A 15,142-nucleotide genomic window follows, 5' to 3' on the forward strand; every position below is an offset into this window, starting at 1 on the left:
GGCTCATTTCACATTGCCCGTCTCACAAGACTGTAATGGACTTCATTTAAAACAACCGATATGAAATCAATTACATAAATGGCCATCCTTTGAATGATTTACGCAGGGAAACTACAGAGAACCACTTTTTATTAAAGAAAATAAAATCAGCGCAGGCCCTTGACGCTTCAATTGAGGGTTATTAAAAGTAATATCCCTGATAAGACAAAATACGTATAATGTTAGTACGGAGAGTATAGAAACCCATCTGTCACTTGCTTAGTTTAAATTTAATGATAATATTCACTTTAATTCCTTCAACAGCAGCTGCCCAATAAACAGAGGTGCTGGTGGGAAAGATAAATTATTATTATAACACATTTTTTTAATACACTGTTTGGTCTCACATAGTTACTACTCTTTTCACCTTAAAATAACAAATTAAAACTATGAATAAAACATGCATGGAGATTATCCGCAATGAAAAAAAAAAAGAAAAAAAAAAGAGAAACAAATTCAGTCAGGTGTGGCCAAATGTCCAAACATTTGACTGGTAATGTGTGCGTGTCAACAGAAAATAAGCCAATGTTTCTGACACTAATATTTCATAACACACCATCGCACACACAAAAATAAGCTATTATCCGAGATGACTGACACATGATATTTGATATAATATAATATGTATATATGAAACCATTAGACTCAACAAACAGGCATTCATACTTCACTTGTCCAAACTCTTTTAAATATTCATTATGCACGACTGCAAGTCACTTTTCTCCCTTTAAGTCAGCTATTACATCAATGCCACAACCATATTTGTCATGCTTTCACTTGGGTTGACAAAATCTGTCAGTCATCTTCACCAGGGCAACCCTCTGAAACATGGTACACCATAACTGCAAGATCATAACTCATCTTTTGCTTCTCTTAGTACAGTACAAAAAACGTTCTACCAAATGCCAAGTTTTTGAAATCATAAACGTAATTCCATTACATGTGCCCTTGAGCTTTGACAGCGGAAGTATCGTAAAAGTCTAAAGATCGTAAAGTATTTTAAGCAGCACTAATTTCGCCGGTTTGGTATTTTACCTGTGGAGAAGGGATTGCAGTGGATCAATACAGGCAAAATCTTGGTATCTCTCCTTAAAAGACTTCCTGAATTTATGGAACAGTGCCGACATACCTTCAAGCTAACTTTACAATACATCTTTCCATCCAGTGACACTTCATACCTCACCAAAACAACACTGACAGTGGATTTATGCACTTTACTGTTACCACATTACTCCATTAGCTCGATTGTATTACGGGTACAAAATGTTAATATTTTCTCCGACTACCATTAACAGCTAAAACCACACATTAGAGAAATGCAAAAGCAAAGCCGACAGGTCTGACTTTTTCCTGCACCTACTGTGCACCCACTACACGATGCAGATATAGCAGACAGAAATAAATATAGGTGTGATTTGCAGCTTATTGACATTTTTTTCCCTGTAACAGCGTTGGAGGTTTGCTCTATAAATATGTATATGCAAGTCTTCCTCAATTTCACCCATATCGCTCGCAAATCTGGGGTTTAAATGACTGTCCGACGTCTCCTTCGGCGGATATTCGCATCCGTCGTTTTTCTATGTGTCATGTTTTACCGCAATGCTCAATGTCAAGCTTACACCGCAGGTTGGTGATTTGCATTTTTTGTGACAAACTCAACAAAAGCGAAAACAGTTCTCACAAGCGCCACCTGATTTGGGTAAAAAAAAGACAGATGATTCTGCAAGTGTGGATTCAAGTAAAGCAAGCAATCAACATGTCCCCAACAGAGACGATTAGGACAGAGCTGATAAGATTAGCACGCAACAATCACCGTAATTTCATATACAGCTCCACGGCAATTAAGACATTTGCGTGTGATTATTTGTTGATGCAATTTAAAAGCTCTGTGGGTTCCCTCAATTAGCCAAGGTGAGGATTGGTGGATGAAGCCGCTTGCCTTTGATTAGAGACAGAGCAGCTCTACACAGAAATACACCCTACCTGCATTGTGTTGCCGGCGCGGGCTGCTTCTGTTTACTGCACCCATGGGAAGAGAAAGGGGAGAGGGGAGAACAAAACAACATGGAGACAGATGAACATGATGTGTACAAATGACAGAAAGGAAATTCAGTGAAGTGGAGGGAAAAAATCTAAAGCTTCACATGCTAACAAAAAACTATGGCTTGTGGAGGTTTGCAGATACAATGCATTAGCGCTTACGGAGGTATAAACAGAAGATGTAAAAAAATTTGGATAAAAATTAGACCGTGATGATGGGCAGCGAGGGGGGTGGTGGGTGGGGGGGGGGTGTAGAATGAGAACGAAAAGGCTGGAATGGATATAATTAAGTCACGGTGATTCTCAGTGCATTTCATTTATACACTGAACAAAAATGTCAGGTACAAGAGTTGAACAAAAAAAGGCTTGAGCAATTTTCAACAACCAGGTAGTAATTCACGATAAGATATCTGCAACAATAAACGGTATTGAGTTTTGGAATTGAATTATGATAATTTGAAATGGCAAATATTTTAAAAGGGGACTCCAACAGCACTAATCTGCACTAAATAAAGACAAATGCAATTTACCAATTTCCGTAGACCTGATTAGATGCTACAGGGAGCAAATTATATTTAAATATATATGAGAAAGCGAAGAGAGAGAGAGAAATAAAATGGATAATTCCTACATTCGTTCATCTTATCTAAATTGTTTTAAAGGTTAATAAAACAGTAATGAGCAAAGCAGGAGTTTGGGAACGTGTTTGAAAACATGTTACAGGAGTCTGACAGTGAGATGGAGAGGCTGGGAAGTGAGGCAGGAGATGCTAGAGGAGGCCGTGGGTGGGTGACTCTGTCACATTGTGGCATGGATGGAGAGAGAGAAACTTGAGAGAAAATATCACTGCCAAGAATAACAAGGGAACTTGAAACAACCGCAAAAATGGTAATCTGTCCCGAGCCTTAATAAAAGAACGCAGAGGTGAGGCTGGTCCATAAATTATTTCCCGTACTATCGAATGAAATCCAGATGAAGACGGTGTGAACCCTGGTACTCCAGTAAATTAATATATTCATTGATTTCTGGAGTCTGTAGGAAATGGTAAGGCCCATATTGCAGCATTACATTGCAGGACCGAGTGTCCTTCAACCAATAACATATGCTGAACTCAACATGCGTGCAGATGAATTAATTGAGGGCGTAACTGGTTCAGTCGATCTAGTCTGCAACAATTAAATTGGTAATAATAAACAATGAAAATAACTGCCAGCCAAGTTCACTGATTATCTGAGTATTTGTGACACCACTTTAAACGAGCAATTCCATTAGACATACACACTTTGATGATATTGTAAGAAAATAATGATAAAATCTCTTACATTGGACATGGAAAGTGAGTAATCAAAGATTCAAACATTCTGTCATCATTCACTTACCCTTATGTCGCTCCAAACCGGTATGACTTTCTTTGTTCTTTGGAACACAAAGGAAGATAAATGAATGAACATCACATTTGTTGAATTCATTGGCAGTACACTGTGACTCACTTCAATGTTTAAAAAAAACCAAGTGTGCCAGCAAAAAAGTTCATGTGGTTTACTGATAATTTTCCAAGTGCTCCAGGTGGTTTCAATTCTATAAAACTCACCATATTAATCCTCAAATGGCAATTTTTGTGAAAAACAACCCGATATATAGTAGATTTTTATAGTGGCCAGTGGCCACCATGGTTATCCTATGCGGAATCCAGAACACTCCAGGCCAATAGGTGGCAGAAATGGGTCTTCTATGTTGGTTTGCCATTTACCATTAAAACAACAGAATATACAAATCAATGTTAATTACATTATTTCTCTTTGTGTTCCACAGAAGGAAAGTAAGTTTGGGATGACATATAGTAGTTCATAAATCATTCACTCGCTCTTAAGTAAGTGAGTGAGTGAGAAAGAACAAAAGAAAGAAAGAACGAAATGATAACTGAAACATTAAATCAAATCACATCATACAATTAAACCCCCCAGTGGTTGAGGGTTGGTAACTTTGGTTACTTAAAAGGTTCTGCAGCTTTCAAACTGTGAATTTTATTTTTAAATTGATCAAAATAGTTGTTAGCTGCAGCCCTAAATATATCCTCAAATCAGCACACAATGAAGAGACTGCAAATCAGCTGTGTCATATTCATATTGCAAAGGGCTGGACATATAACCAGAGATCGTACAAAATCAAATCTTTTTCCTGGGCAGCCAGAGCTGAGGAACGTGACTTTTCTTCCTCTGACAGACGAAATTAACGGCATGGTTGGAGAGCAACTTCGATAAAAAATAAATGTGCGTTTCTAATCCCTATTACTGCTGAATGTCACTGTTTATATAATTATTTATTAACTTCTTTATTGTGCCGCAACGTTCCTGCCTCTCCTGGCCATCTGTCCATAGTGAGGTGTTGCATGTGCATTCTATTATAGCAGCCCTGAAGGGGGCCGAATAAGCTGGGCCTGTGCTCACCTTCTGCTAATGGTGGAGAACACCCTGCGGGCAGTCTCCAGTCGGCCTTGTCCACAGGGACTCAGACCTTCTGTCAGGGCTTAGGATCACAGTTTTTACCTTGACAAAGTTATCATGGACATGTTTATACAGGCCAGCAGAGCAAAAAACAACAAACTAAAAGGTCTGCAGAAAGGACGGAAAAGGTGGCCTCCTTTCCACAGAAAGCAAATGAGAACATATTTGAAAATAAGAGTGACATGTAAAACATAAAGCTGCACGATTCTGGATATATTGAGAAACAAGATGTTTTGTTTCAAATAGAGACTGCGATTCTCCTACGACTCTGACCAGACACCTAAACAAAATAACATGCAATTTACTAGGTTTTCTATCAAAAAGTGAATTGCTGCAGTCAATTTAAAAATGTTTAATTAATTTGAATGAATTACAAAAATAAATAAAAATCAGTTTGAATGAATGATTCAATGACTCACTTGTTTCATGACTGGATTAATCAGCGTTTTTGAACTAATCTCTTGAATGAATGAATGATTCAATGACAAATAATTTAAACAGTCACTTGTCGCCACCTACTGTAATCGATACAATTGGTTTTTGAAGCGCCAAGTTTCTTTCAAAAGGTTATTTGCTCTATTTTGATCGCTATAGTAGACATCAGTGTTTATTTTCAAACTATAAACTTTTATCCCAGTACTTCACAGAAATAATGTTACTATGTGGTTGAAAAGACGAGTTGTGGTTGCGAAGCTGTTTAATACCCTCACATGACAACTGCTCTCTCTGGCTCAGCGGCAGTGCCAACTAGAGATGCGCGGATGGGCTATTATTTCATCCGCAACCGCATCACAAAAATCATCATCCGTCCGCCATCCAGCCGCACCAACGTTTTTGACCAATTTTCAAAACCGCACCCGCCCGCCATCCGTTGATTTGTGTATACATATATTTTTCATTTGATTGGTTCAACCGCCCGCCACCCGCCCGAATTTAATTAAAATATTATTTTTCGTCACGTCATCCGCCCAATCCGCGGTTTATCCGCGGAGTCCGCAGCTGTAACCGCCAACCGCGCATCTCTAGTGCCAACACAGATCTGAAAGTTCCGATGTGATTTTGTCAAAGGTTTAATAGACACAGGAGAATTTCTGTCAATTAGGAATAAGATCGTGTGGGTGTTTGTATCGAGATCGCAATCTTTTAACAATTAATCGTGCATCTCTAACGTTACCATTCATTACAAAGTACGGACTTGCCTTGATGCCCTCTTGAAACTTACTTTCTAACATTTCGGACACACCCACGGCGTTCGTGAGCTCCAACTACTTCCCACTGGTGCATGTTCTCACGCTACAGAAGCACCCACACACTCTCACTCCACCTGATGCTTCTTCAACAGAAAGCCCAGATGGAGAGCCATTCTAATGACTCTCTCTATTAACCTCAGCAGAACTCTAAATCTATATATCCCCTTTGTGTTACACCTAATCTATTCTCTTTTTGGCTGTCTTTCAAGCGCACATCTCTTGCTCTCCCACCATCCCTTCCCCCATCTCTTTCTTTTTCACACGATCTCGCTGTGACTACTGTATGGGTTTTCTAGAGTTGAGATTCAAGATGTGATTATTTATTTGTTTATTTATTTATTTATTAATTTATTTTTTGGTCATATTCAACCCTAAATAAACAGAGAAAAACAGGAATTTCCTTATGTTGTACTTGGGTTTATGAGAGGTTGTCTACTCAAATGATAATTTGGTTATAATTTACTAACCTTCATGGTGTTTTAAGCCTGTATGACTTTTTCTGTATCTTTTTTCCATGAAATAAAAAAGGTGTCAAATCATTCAGCCAAACATCTCATTTTAACCTCCATAAAAGAAATAAACTCATTCAGGTTTAAAATAGCATGAGGATGAACAAAATAAGACATATAAATATACAAGACAAATATAATATTTTGGGGATAACTATATCTTTAAATAATTTGTTTCTATGGCAATGTGTGTTATACATGCAGTGCATTAAATATGCACAACATTTTTTTTTTTGTAATGAATGGTACTTTAAAAAAATGTCACCAAGTGTTATTGTTTTGGTTTAGTACATTAGTATTGATGAAAGAAAAGTATAATTTAATAAGTGAAAATTTCAAAAATAATATCTACAGAAAATCAACAACCTGTGGAAAAAATAACTACACCCCTACATTAGCTATGTCGTATTTAGTGATAAATGAAACAATTAATTTTTTCCCAAACAATTCATGGACATTTTTGTATAATTAAGCTACAAATCATTGTAAAATGTACATTACAAGTAGCATTTGTTCAATTATATAAATAATATGACCTTTGATCTACATTAAAGGGTTAGTTCACCCAAAAATGAAAATTCTGTCAGTAAGTTAATTACTCACCCTCATGTTGTTCCAACCCCGTAAGACCTTCGTTCATCTTCGGAACACAAATTAAGATATTTTTGATTAAATCTTAAAGTTGTTTAACTCCTCCATAGGCTTCTAAGGAACCGAAACTTGCTGGCCCAAAAAATGTATTAAAGACATCGTTAATATAGTCCAAGTGACTCCAGTGGCTCAATCTTAAGTTTATAAAGCGACGAGAATACTTTTTGTGCGCAAAAACAAACAAAAATAACGACTTTATTCCACTTTTCATTTCCTTCTCTCTGGGCCTCGGGTCTTTTTGCGTAGTGTTTAAGCGTAGCGTCACCACGTATCACACATGACCAGCATCGGCCAATAGTGAGCCTACGTGGTGACGTGCAACACAGACGCGCTACGCTTAAACACTACGCAAAAAGACCCGAGGCCCAGAGAGAAGGAAATGAAAAGTGGAATAAAGTCGTTATTTTTGTTTGTTTTTGCGCACAAAAAGTATTCTCGTCGCTTTATAAACTTAAGATTGAGCCACTGGAGTCACTTGGACTATATTAACGATGTCTTTAATACATTTTCTGGGCCAGCAAGTTTCGGTTCCTTAGAAGCCTATGGAGGAGTTAGACAACTCTCAGATTTAATCAAAAATATCTTAATTTGTGTTCCGAAGATGAACGAAGGTCTTACGGGGTTGGAACAACATGAGGGTGAGTAATTACTGACAGAATTTTCATTTTTGGGTGAACTAACCCTTTAATGAAAGACTATCACAATACATGTAGGGCCTATGTGTTCGTCATCATTTATAATATAAAATATAATGTAGTTCCTGTAAACATGGTCATGGAATCTGAATCTGAAACAAAACCCATTAAATCCCTTACAATTCTCATCGCTTACAATTCTCATCCCTAGTCTTCTCTTCCCTGCTGAATTCACATCTCTCTACTTTTCCCCCGCAGGTGAGTTGAGTCTGGATACAGGATGTGACTAGCAACAAAGCTTCTCTGAGACTGTGCATCCTTCTGAAAGATGAGATCTCATTAGTTCGCACGAGAACCAGCAGAGAACAAGATATGGGACCTCGGCCCACCTGACTACATCCTGGCCTCTGTCCAGCTCACTTATCTCAATCTCATTCTGCGCGTAACGCCACAGAGCGGCACTTAATTACGAGTCGAATCACGCTTCAAATGCTCACTTGCCTTCGCATGAACGCAAACTCCCTGGGGTGTCTATCACTGAAAGGAAACTACAACGCATCGGTCTAGACGCCACACACTACAGATGATGATCGGACTAATGGCTAACACAAACGAAAGCATGCTGAACTTGTTAATAAAAGAAACAAACAAACAAACAAGGGAAGGGTTCTGGCAAAAACATAAAAGACCAAACTGGTAAGGGACAGTGTTCTGCTAATTAAACACTAACGCCAGAACAAAAGCATGAAACAACTAATTCCATGGCCTGCGGTTCTCACGCAACCCGCGTTCGCTGGAACATCGTCAGTCGTATCCCAGGAGTTTCTATTCCTGTTAACAAATAGGTCAATATTGCCTGGTAATTCAGAACAGATACTCTCTTTTTGTGCCAATTTTTTTTTTTTTCGCTCTGTACGACTGACACAATTGTACACATCAATATAAACAGACAAAGAGGATCAAAGCGTCAGAGGCTCGTTGCTTCTCTGCAGAAAGCTTCTCCACCTGAGTAAACACAGAGCTTTCATCTTCCTATTCCGGTAGCCCTGGGCACAGGGAGTGCCGGGTACAGTTCTTTCCACCGTCTAGGTGGATTACAATGCTGCACACACAGTCCACGTACGCTCTGCGTGCTTCCTCGACTGTTACTTTAAAGCTTTGCGATTTAATAAGTTATGGATATCGAACAGACAGACACAATAGGTTGAATTTGAAGTGCTGGTGCTGGCTGAGAACGGAGATGAGTAATGCGTGATGGACAGTTAGAGAACTTCAATTAAAAAACACAAAGAGATAATATGCAAAACAAGTGTCAGTCGTACAGATGGTGTTTCAAAGCAATCTTCAAGTGGCATTTGTGAGCATGGCCATCCAAAAGGGACGGTTGGTGCATTTCCAAGAGTAGAAAATCCAATCGTGCACAATGATAACCTGTGTTGATTTTTTGGGGAGAAGAAAAGGAACTCAGATAGACAGACGAGAAGGGGATAAAACAAAGGGAGAGAGTGGCTGGTTACAGAGTTACAGAGAGAAGGACCAGTTGTCCAAACCCTGGGTGGCAGAACAGCATGCCATGCTTCAGTGGAAACACCACGAACAACCACAACACACAGTGAGAAAACTCACATGGTCTCCTGCAAGAGGAAACGGCGGCGGTGAGGACTCGAGCATTGCCCTGAAAGCAAAACATATATCTTTGAAATCATACACACGGGCAAAAGGCAACTTCTATCTGGGATCATTAATTCAGCTCACCTACTTACCGTGCCTCATTAATGCACTGGCACAGGGTTTATCTGTTTATCTAACTCCTCACCAGGTCACTAAATACACTGAAGATGCTTTACACCACTGACAAAAGCAGAGACAGATAAGGCAGTAAAACTTGACAGGTCAAGGTAAAACCATCATGAGGGATGACATCCGCTTTTCGGAAGTCTAATAACCCCTGGCCATTTCTGCTCAGAGAGATGAGGGCAGGCCCAGACGGCAGGGTTCCCACAGTTCACATTTGCCTCAGCCATCACCGTAACGTTCCTGGCCGGTGGCACTACTTCAGACAGAGTTATGAGAGCTGCGGACTGGAAGTGGAAGATATTTCATGCAACTAAGCATGGATTAAAATGGCCTTCACAAAACGGACAGAGAGAGGGAAAAACACCCAAAAATGACAATGAGAACCAAGGTGTCTAACTGCATCAAAAGATGAAATGGAAGCCAGAATGTTTAATGCAGTTTTGTTGAAAATATATTAGGGACCTTTTAGTATTTATGGAATGGACCACCGGAGGAAAATAGGGGAGGGTCATGTCTTTTTATTCTTTGTTGAGGGGAGGGTCATCCAACTTTTTTTAGTCTAGGGGGAGGGTCACCCAACTTTTGTATTCATGAAAACAGCAAAAATTCAAAGTGGCTTGTTTGGTGCATTGTTTTTCCATGGAGCTCCATGTAGCTCTTTCAGTCTCGGCCCCCCATCGCTAGCAGATGGGTCTGACCCAACAAAAATCCAGTTTGGCAGTGCGCGCTTCGGCGTATGTGCTCCGAAAAAGTGCATCATGTCAGAACAGAACGCTAATGAAATGTTTACCCGGCAAAGCTTTAAAGCACAAGCAAATAATGAACTTTTGTGATTGCGAATAAGTGCAGTGTCCTGTGAATGTAAATCTACCGCTGCATTAAAATGTGATGTGAATGTACGTCGAGTTTTACAGTATTGGGACTGAGGTGCCAGAACTGCAGCTGATAGAATGTGCGCTGTAGCACGATACTACCATATTTTAGCTTCCATGCTTATTGTGTTTCCACAACAATGTTAGTGAGAAAATCTACTAAAATGGCCACCATAACAGTGGAGTGTGATGTGTAAGATGTAGGGCTGTAGCGATATGCGATATGAAACCTAAATCGCGACACTCAGATCCACGAACCTGTGTTGCGGTGTGAGAAGGCAAACCAAAAGTAATACTATCCACTGGATGAAAAAGGGTCGGCTCTCCACAGAACATAAAATATTCATTTTATTTTTCGTGTTCGCATTTATGAGAAAAAAACAATGTTACGGACGTGTCAGTTCTCAGTTACGGACGTGTCCGCTCTGAAAGCGGCACTAAAAGACTGCTTTAAAACTTTCACAGAGACCTCAAACAGAAAGCACAAAGCCTTTCTTTAAAGTGAATTTCGTTTTGTATTAATTGTATCCTAAATTTAATCAATGTTTCATGAACCAAGTGCCTGGATTTAATAAGAAGTAAATATAGCAGACAATAGATAATCACGACACGGAGGCACCGGCGCGTGAACTGGAGCTTATCTCATAAATTAACCGAAACTCGGCGTATAAGGTTCTTGCCTCACAGACCTGAGAAATATATAGAAAGCTTGAAATGTCTACTTTTAAACAGAACAATTCAAAACGAAAGAAAACAGACTGCTTTCTGCTTATGTAATCCGTATGAAATGTGGATTTCTCTCTGGTGCGTTCACTACTGCGAAGATCGCGAGTCAGCATCGTCAACTTCATCTTTGCAGCCGACATTGACATTTCAATTAAAATGTCTCCTTGCTATATTTGACATATTCATAATCATTACTTTTGCCGGTTCTTTGTGACAGCTTTTTGGTGCTTTATTGGCAGTGCCACCCACATGTTACATGAATGCGTCACCACCGCATCAGCACCGAAAACATGGAGATTAAAAAATATATATATATCGTGATACGAACCGAATTGTGGGTTTGGTTTGTTACAGCCCTAGTAAGTGAGAAAGTAGAGGTTAAGTTGTTTGTCATGGTTGTAAAAAAACAATGGCTATCTGAACATCTTTGCCAAGCGCAAACCAGTACAGAATCAATAAATTATCAGGGAGGGTCATGCCTTTTTTCACAATCATTTTAGAGGGTCATAGAAAAACGTATTGCTGGCGAAGGGAGGGTCAAGTCTATTTTGACTATAGATCTCAAAACTCCTCCAGTAGCCCGAAACGAACAGTCCCTTAATGCAGTATGCGTTTCGTCAATCAATGTCTAAAAGGAGGATGTAGATTCTGGCTGTCATTAAAAATTGCAATCAAATCAATTGATATAGTCAGTAGGGTTGGATATCAATAAACATTCAATTTGATTCAAATTCACAAGCTGCTGATTTGATTTCAGATTTTAATTTAACTATGGTATATTTCAGTTACAGTCCATTTTTCTTACGTGATGAGATATTCTTTCTCAGCTAATGCAGTAAAATGTTATAAAATATTAACTTGTTATTATTATTATTATTATTATTATAATAAATTACAATATCATTTTACATTATTTAAAAAAAATGAACAAAAGGGCCCAAACTATGCAGTTCAGTTGTTCATTATTTGTTATTATAATTCAGAGAAAACTAATTTGAACGCTGACTATTGAGTTTGTGAGTCTTTTCAAACGATTCATTAAACAGACAAGAGTCAGTACTGTTCCAATTATTGGAAAACATGGATAACATGATTAATTGTGTTAATTGTTTTATCGGCTTGTTTTTTTTTCAATCAAATCAAATTGAAACAAAAAAGCCAGAAACAAATGGCAAACAATATCTCTTCAAACTTCATTGATCACATACAAAAGAAAGTTAATGATTACCGCTCAGCTGGCGTGTCATTCTGTGAGGCTCAGTGCTCACACTCTGACCCATGCAGAGAGAAAAGCAAGCAGGGTTGAGCAATGACTGCAAATGCCTGAGTTTAGCTTAACAGGTCCCCCACACAGTGTGATCAGATGGGCCGCAGCATGACTCTGAGAGACAGGGCGACCCCCTCATGCGCAAATGAATCTAAATAAATAAATAAGCATACCAAAATGAATTGGAAAAATAAAGAGATGTCTGAAATGTTTTCAGTGCTCATGAAACAGGCTTGAAATGCAAAAAGCCTCTCAGCAGGGTTGGCTGGAGAGCTGAAAAACAGAGCAGTGGGAGATGTCCGGTATGTTCCATTAACAGGTGTCCTCCAGCTATATGGAGCTGACCATTGATCAATCTCCCTCGCTGTTATAGATCCAACTGTTTGGGCAAGCATCAAAAACTACTTATTCTGGCTGCAAGGGTTTCCATTTGGCTAAATATTCAAGCAATTTAATAAGAACTGTCACTTCAATAAAAAAAGATTTATGACTGGAAGGGAAATAACACAAAAAAGAAGCTAATCCATAAAACTTCATATCTCGGCTACGGAAGGGAGGAATGCCAGAGTAAATGAGCTCTTAAGTGCTTTTTCATTTAAATGGCTGAACGGCAGTGTGGAGGGCAGAGCTTAATATTAACAGGCTTAGACTGGCATAATAAAGCAAAGTAAACAGACATGACGCAGTCAGGCTTTGTACAGACGTGAAAAGAATAGGCCTTTCATCAGGTTTCGATGTGACGATGACACAGGCTTATGAACAACAAAAACAAAAACATTCTGAAGTGTTGCATTAAAAACCTACACTGAATTTTTTTTTAAATCATAATGGGGGAAAAAAATAATATGTTACCATCATAACACCTTTTAAATGGGCCATGAACTGCTTTTTTTTTTTTTTTATAGTGCTTCCTGAGGTCCACTTATAATGTTACTATGATTTTTACACCAAACATTGTCATAATTTAGAGATAAAAGGTCATTTTTTAACCTGATTTTAGCCTCTGATTCAAACATTGCTCTGTTTGAAGGGGTGTGTCTGCTGTGAGACTTCAATGTAAACTGCTATGATTGGCTAACATCTTGCATATGAAATAAGTATTACAGTACATGTGGAACCAGAATCCTTTTTTAGTAAGTTTTTACTATTACAACTGTCAAGATTAACTAATCATGAAAAGTGCTGATTATAGCATTATATTTAGCATCGTAGCCGATGTCTGTTGAGCGAATGAATACTGTGATCTTGTCATTGCAGCTTAATTTATGCTCTCTCACAAATGCTTTCATCATAACTAACAGTTCAAACATGATGTAAATACGAGTGTAGACAGTCATTGATTATAACGGGAGTTTTGGGGAGAGTCCAGAACTCAAGTCATTGATAAACTGGCGATGTATGATTGACAGCTCCAGTGATTATAAAGGGAGCGTTCTTTGATTGCTTTCTGTATATAATTTAATCACAATTTAAATAACAGATTATTTTCATGCTACTAAGAAAAACAATATGAAGATAATTTAGTTACTGGCTTGATTTACTGACGCATAAAGAGCAATAAACGATTTTGAGAAAAATAACGTCTGACTGTACATGAATCTTACAGTAAAAGACTATTTGCAAAAGCCTGCGCCGAAATGTGACTGATTTACCAAAGATCTACAGTGAAATGTACAGAGCAAACAATGCTCTACTGAGACCACTAAATAAATAACCACTTTGCTAGCATTGGGAGCCTTTGGAAGGTGATGTTATGTTGACGTTGATTTGATGTTTCAAAGATGGTCTTTCGCCGCACTAGTACGTCATAATGTGACACTTCCAAATGAGTCGGTTTCTGAGCTTGGATTCAATAAAAGGACTAACAAGAAAGGTTTGAATTCTGAAACTTACAGGATTTTTTTACACTACAATGACCTCTTACGTCAAAAGATCAAGGACATTTTGATTTCCCCTTTAAATTAATTGACAATTTAACTTTTTCAAAATATTTATTTTCATATAAATATGGCGCAGCTAAGAGTGACAGAGTAGCTGTCAAACCTCACAAAGACAAAAAAAGCCATCTGTACAACTTTCATGACTATAAAAGGTTGTATGGACTACAAAAATGTACAATTTGATATCAGTGTGTTTGGTCACACAAAAGCATTCTTATGAGTTTATTAATTAAAAAAGTAAAAATTATGTTAATTAAAAAAAATCTGGAACGTAACTGAAATTTCTAAGTTTATATAAAGTTTATTCTAAGTATTTTATCATTTTATCAGCCATTTACTTTAGTGCGTTTAATGTAACATTTTATGTTGTTTAGTTAATGTTTATGCCATTAAATTTGTGTAATGTGTAGGCAACAGTGCTCAGTCTAGCCAATGATCATGGAATATGTGCTTCACATGAGCATTATACATCACTCTGCCATTCTACACATCATTTCTCTTGCTCTTTGGACAGATGAGCAGGCTAGCTCCTGTCCATCTACCCGCCTCTCTTTGTCCTGACAGGAGCCCCTTGCGCATCAGGCCAACAGAGGCAGAGGGGACTTTGAGAAGTTAGTGGCCGTGAGAACCACGTAGGAACGGTGTCCGGCGCTACCGAAAGAGGCCAGTCTGGCCCCCCGGTGCACTGTGACTCAACAGAGGGCACTCTTCCTCTCACTTTCAGCTAATTAGCTCAGCTGGAGAGAGAAGCAGGGTGCTCCAGAAAAAAAAGAGAGAGAAAGAACGAGGGTAAAAAAAGGAAACAGATGACCTCCTCCAGTTGAAGCAGCCTTCGAAATAGCTGACCCACTTGTAGACACACTTTCGGATATTTGCGTGTCCTCAATGCAGTAACCCATATAGCGGTGTAGT

General features: G+C 38.6%; 1 protein-coding gene across 3 annotated transcripts in view; it reads right to left on the minus strand.

Annotated features, from left to right (window-relative positions):
- ccser1 (coiled-coil serine-rich protein 1) overlaps positions 1-15,142 on the minus strand; it is a 73,421-nt gene that overhangs the window by 15,267 nt on the left and 43,012 nt on the right. Inside the window, exon 10 of one of the 3 annotated variants that reach the window (XM_084390041.1) lies at positions 2,023-2,058. The exons of 1 other annotated variant lie outside the window; for it this stretch is intronic. In XM_084390041.1, coding sequence (XP_084246167.1) covers positions 2,056-2,058 — 3 coding nt within the window. In that variant the 3' untranslated portion in view covers positions 2,023-2,055. Of the gene's footprint in view, positions 1-2,022; positions 2,059-8,534; positions 9,304-15,142 lie in introns of those variants that run through there. One more of the 3 variants, XM_084390040.1, reaches the window with a different exon arrangement.

Source organism: Rutilus rutilus (genome assembly GCF_951802725.1).
Source record: "Rutilus rutilus genome assembly, chromosome: 19".
Lineage (NCBI taxonomy): Eukaryota > Metazoa > Chordata > Actinopteri > Cypriniformes > Leuciscidae > Rutilus > Rutilus rutilus.